Source organism: Pyrus communis, chromosome 4 (genome assembly GCF_963583255.1).
Source record: "Pyrus communis chromosome 4, drPyrComm1.1, whole genome shotgun sequence".
Taxonomy (NCBI): Eukaryota; Viridiplantae; Streptophyta; class Magnoliopsida; order Rosales; family Rosaceae; genus Pyrus; species Pyrus communis.
In genome coordinates, this window is record NC_084806.1 from 5890356 (window position 1) to 5896355 (window position 6000).

Consider the following 6000-nt stretch of genomic DNA (forward strand, 5'->3'; position numbering starts at 1 on the left):
TAAGTCGAGGCCGGAGGTTGCGATCGTTTAGGCTATATCAAGTACTTTGATGCGAATTTTACAAATTTCACCGCAGGTGTTGAAACAATTGAAAATTGTGTTTGCTTGCATGAGGAGGATCACGGAATCTTATGGAAGCATCAGGATTGGAGAACAGGTTTATAGCAGAAGTTAGACGATCTGTGTGCTTCTTCTCCAGTTGACCTACCTGTAAGAATCCTATGTGGACTCAACTAGTTAGGATAAAGGAGAAGTAATAGGTTGGTAATACAAATCAAATAGAGTTTGAATACGTGTAAAGCTACATCCTATAATTGAGGAATACACTTCCAACGTGCGTTTGAAAATAAGCACTAATCACAACTGCTCCATACACGGTTGGGATTGGGTGCAACGGGTGAATAACCAACCTCCTATGATAGATGGAAGTTGGCTACCATTGCATCTATATAAAATGAATTCCCTGCTCATAGAGAAAGTGTTCTACGTTCAAGGGGTCTATCACCATTAGAATATAAAGGTCTCTAAGTGAGTAAAGAGTTCTTTGACAACCACGATGGCTTCGACAATTATGCTGCACAAATGCGTTCTCCTGAAACTACTGATATGGTGCTACTATGGCTACTTCGACAGGTTTGTCTTCGACCCTTATGTCTGATTGTGGTCTAGGGTTAAAGTTAGAATAAGATTTGTTCCAACACTACCCTACTCCCTTTCTTTTGGGTATGATTTTGTTGCTTGAGATGAGCAAATAAAGTGATGGTGATGCTTATCGACTTTCTCGTTCTGTAGGATGGGCATATTGAAGCTGAGGTGAAACTTACAGGAATACTAAGCGTAGGTGCACTGCAACCAGGAGAAACCCGAAAGTATGGTACAACTATTGCACCCGTGCATCAGCACTTTCGTTGTTTATATCGATAGCTATTGCAAGCGATTCGAGGGACCAAGTAGCCTTGCCTTGCTGTGATTCGAATTCCAGTGTTTGTTCGCTTAAGACTTCTATGATCTGATTGATGTCCAAATGTTACAGGTATGTATTTGGAGTGACACGCATTCCTCGACCGGGAGACTGGTTTTACACTCATGGTCATGGTACGCAATTTATTGTTTTTGTTCAACTTCTTCGTAATTGTTGACTTGTCTTTATATTTTGTTACGTATACCTCTTTCCTAGGACAGTTTTATTCAACATATGATGCTGTCGACTAGGGCTGGAATTTTATGAACCGCATACCAAAACCGAATTAACCGAAACCGAAATTACTGGAACCGACAATTATTGAACTTTTCAGTTCGGTTTTACCAAACCGAACCAAAATTTATTATTATTAAAAATATATAATATATTAGTGTATTTTATTGAGACGTTTGGTTGATAAAGACAAATTCGTTCAGTCATTCTCCCTCTTTCCTCTCAACTCATTCTCTATCCCTCTCGACTCATTCCCTCTCCTCTCGACTCATTAACTAGTTGCTTTTTGTTTCAACTTTCAACTTGAACTCAACTTATTGTGCCATTTAAATTTTGAAGTTACATAAAATTTCATACTCAAATCCAAATCCAAAACTCACATAAAAATTACACCAAATGGTCACTTAAATATGGGCTAAATTTGGGAGAGCCCAAAAAATTTGGCCTAACAAACAAAATCCAATCCAAAATTTCGGTTTATTTTGGGTTTGATTTTTTAATTAACTGAAATTTCGATTCGGTTTTTTGTTTGGCATTTTTAGTTTGGTTACCAAACCGAAACCAGCCCTACTATCGATAGTGTAAAACTTGAAATCAGTACTTATTGGGATCATAGGCATATATATTTGCATGAATTTGCACCTGTGATACTTCTGAGCTGCTACCTCCAAAGTGTACACATAGATTTGATAAAAGGTTCACAATTCTGATTGACCTTATTATTTGTAATGCCGCCGCGCGGTGGATGTCCCTCCGAACACATGCGATTTGGACCTCAAGGACAATGGGATGGCCGCAAAACCTATTCAGAACGGGTTACTCGCTAAGCTCTGAAAGAACGACGTACCTACGAATCAAGGGAAGAGATTCTACGTACCCATCCGTATTCAAATGATGGCTATTTAAGCTGTTCATATATTTGCCACTTAGTACTAGTGATATTCTTCTTAACCACATTATTATGGCTAACGTAGTGTTAAACTTAGCTCATTCCCCCACCTTCTAGTGTAGATAATATCATTTGTTAAAAAAAAACAAATCCATATACTATTTTAATATAATGTGGCGTGGTTATGAGCACCTAATTATTTTTAAGGTAGACGATGATCCGCTAATCATAAACGTCTTTGTCGCCTTATTTTTTTTAACAAACAATATTATCTATACAAAAGAAGAGGGATGGGCTAAACCTAACAAGATGCTAGCAATAATATGGTTCAACTTCGTTTTTATCGCCCCTTAAATACATAATGTGGTGCTCGAAATACAGGGTTGGCTTTCAGAAAAAATCTAATCAAATACTAGAACACAAAACAATATGTATTATATATGTCATCAAATCAAATAAAACATTATTAAATGAATTTGATTGCATAAAGTTTTCCTTTCAATTAAGGAAGTTTTAACGAAATATTTCCGGTACTGTTCATTTCTAACGAAAAATCATATTTTTATCCTTTTATGATACTATTCACTACATCTTTATTGATTAAAATTAATTTTTTTTTAAACTTTTCGTTAGTTTGTCTTTTAATTAACTCATCGCCATGTATATTTTTTTATTGATATATTGGCAACTTTAGCATTTTAAGTAGTTGATTCACTTCAAAGAATGAATTCAGCGTGAGGAGAAATGGAAGTCTCGAAATGGAAATTGAAGTCAACAGTTGAAAAAATCCCCTAATCCACGCTCCAAACTCCGCGTTTACTAAACACTCCCCACTCCAACTGGACCCCACACGCTTCATTGAAAATGTAAATTAAAACATAAAAAGTACAAAGTAATGTAAACAACGGTTACAGAAAAGACTAACTGACTCGGCTCACCCCGAATTTCCAATCCACGCGCCTTTCCGGGGAGTGGATTTACACTCCCACCAAAAAAAAAAAGAAAAAAAAAGAAAAAAGAGAATTTCATCGGTACAGAGCAGTCATCAAACCCGCACGCAAACATGCCGAGGAGAATAAAACGGACAAAAAATCCTTACCCTTTTACTTCCCACGCTTTTTTAACTCGTCCGCTGACTCGTCGTCGACTCAGTTGACTCGGCCTCAGAAAAACAAAAACAGTAGAAATCCAAGTGGGCGATGGCTTCGGAGGAGAGGCGAATCGATGACGAATTGTCGTACCCGATTCTGCTGTCGGAGCGGGTTCGGACCGCCGTCGACGAGGCAAAGTCGTTCAAGCTGGAGTGCTCCGAGGTCGGGAAGCAGGTGGATCGCCTCTCGCAAAATCTCCGAACCGTGGTCCGGTTCGCGACGTCGGCGCCGGTTCTGTACGAGCGTCCGATTCGGTGCATCGTCGCCGAGGTGTCGAAGAATTTGGAGCGGGCCCTAACCCTGGTGCGCAAGTGCAAGCGCCGGAGCGTCCTACGACGTGTCGTTACGATCACGAGGGCCACCGACTTCCGGAAGCTCTTCAACTTGCTCGAGTCCTCCGTCGGCGACATGAAGTGGCTGCTGAGCATACTCGACCCAGACACCGCGGGCAACAACGAAATTGAACTCTCCCTGGCCCCGATTGCCAGCAACGACCCGATTCTCTCGTGGGTCTGGTCATTCATCGCCACCGTCCAAATGGGTCAGCTGCCGTTTCGTATCGAGGCCGCCAACGAGCTCGCCTCGCTGGCGGACGACAACGACAGGAACAAGAAGATTATCGTTGACGAAGGCGGAGTCTCGCCGCTGTTGAAACTGTTGAAAGAGGGCTCGTCGCCGGATGCCCAAATTGCGGCGGCTACGGCGCTGTATAATCTGGCGTGTGATCAGGAGAAGGTGAGGACTATTGTGAATGAGGTTGGGGTGCCCATTATTGTGCAAGTTCTGGGCGACTCGCCGATGAGGGTTCAGAGCCGGGTGGCGACCCTGGTGGCGCGAATGGCGGAGCATGACAGCATTGCCCAGGAGGATTTTGCCAGAGAGAATGTGATCAGGCCGCTGGTGACGCTACTGTCGTTCGAGACGTTCGGGGAGGATCAGAATAATCGTCAATTGGGTAAGCAAAGCATTCACTCTCTGATTCAGATCAGTAAGGAAATGGAGAAGAGCACATTAGCAAAACCGAAACCGAGTAGCAGTAGCAGTAGTCGTGACTGTAATTATTCAAATACGTATTCAAGTTCTTCGTATTCTTATTATTCGGGGGGTAGTAGTCAAGGCGGGCATTATAGGAAGGAGAGGGAGAATGAGAAGCCTCATGTAAAGCTTCAGCTGAAAGTTAGCTGTGCCGCCGCGTTGTGGATGCTTGCTAGAGGCAGTGTTTTGAATAGTAGGAGGATAACCGAGACCAAAGGTCTGCTTTGTTTGGCCAAGTTGGTGGAGAAGGAGCAGGGCGAGTTGCAATACAACTGTTTGATGACTATAATGGAGATATCAGCCGCAGCTGAATCCGATGCTGACCTTAGACGAGCTGCATTCAGGACCAATTCGCCGGCTGCCAAGGCAGTTGTGGATCAGCTCTTGAGACTGATCAAAGAGGTGGATAGCCCAACATTGCAAATACCTGCCATTAAATCGATTGGTTCGTTGGCCAGGACATTCCCTGCTCGAGAGACCTGGGTCATTGGTCCGCTAGTGACTCAACTTAGTCACAAAGATCTAGACATGGCTACGGAAGCAGCAATTTCACTTGGGAAGTTTGCTTGTCCAGATAATTTTCTCTGTATGGAGCATTCGAAGACAATAATTGAGTTCAATGCTATTCTGCCTCTGATGAAACTGCTAAGAGGCAACGAGCACTCGCAGCTACACGGGTTGGTTCTCCTTTGCTACCTTGCATTACACTCTGGCAATACCAACTCTTTGGAACCGACTAGGGTGTTGACTGCCCTTGAAGGGGCCGACCGCAGTGCACTGCTCCAACATCCCGAGTTGAGAGAGTTGGTGTCCAAGGCGATATATCACCTCAATCTGTACCACACTGGAGGTCACTCGCAAATGTTGACATTTGTGCCGTGAGTACAAATTCTCGAAGGTAGAAGACCGATACCTTTTTTGCGTGATATGATCGTGCTGTGCAGTGGTAGTAGGATCATCAGTTTGATACTTTTCGAATGGAAGGAACACAGGGCTCTCAGAAAGATCGTTGAATTTTAAGATAAAAAGTGCAAATAGTAAATGCAGGGATGCAAATGCAATAGTTTGATAGTGTAAATTGGTTCAAATTACTTCTTAGCTTTTTAACATTATAGTGGATGTGGATGACTTGTTTATATGAAAAAGGGTTTAGGGTTTAGGGTCCTCTCTATTTTATCTCTCAGAGTTTCGACGTGCTTGAAACTATGGATGGTGTTTTTGATGCACCGGAATATGGCCGTTCAAAATTAGTGAATCGGCAAATTGGGCATTGGAACTCCGTGATCATGTTGATCACACAGAGTGTTCGAGTTATTTTAGCCAGACAGTCATGCCAAAATTCCTCTCGTGAACAAGTCAATTGTTCAATGTGTAGGGTTCGAATCCGGATATTCTTGGTTATGAAGAACAATGGCCCACAGTTGCTTGGGTCTGTTATGCATAATCATCGGCCTCATGGTCTGTCGTCCCCGTAACAAACTGGCATGATAAGCAAAGAGCAATCTGAACCATACAACATGAGCATTCTTTTGCCCCTCACAAAAAAAGAGCCAAATTTTGAGGTCAACTCTAATTTACTTGCAACTTTCTCATACAAACAAAAATACCAAATAATGGTTTACATTTTCAGTAGGAATTCGACTTAACCCAAACTATTTTGGGGCATCTACGGATTGGTCCAGGATTAATCCTTTTTTTTATTTTACTAAAAAAATGGAAATCGACTATGG

The 6000-nt window shown here is 42.2% G+C and overlaps 1 protein-coding gene across 1 annotated transcript; it reads left to right on the forward strand.

The window, feature by feature from the left end:
- The first annotated feature begins 3158 nt into the window (after positions 1-3158).
- On the forward strand, positions 3159-5429 carry LOC137731962 (uncharacterized). Its single transcript, XM_068471232.1, has one exon. It carries the CDS (start codon positions 3284-3286, stop codon positions 5150-5152), a length of 1869 nt encoding a protein of 622 aa, XP_068327333.1. The 5' UTR covers positions 3159-3283; the 3' UTR covers positions 5153-5429.
- The last annotated feature ends 571 nt before the right edge of the window (positions 5430-6000 follow it).

What these genes read in the sequence shown, in the direction of transcription:
- LOC137731962 (XM_068471232.1), top strand. Translation starts at nt 3,284, where the DNA reads ATGGCTTCGGAGGAGAGGCGAATCGATGACGAATTGTCGTACCCGATT.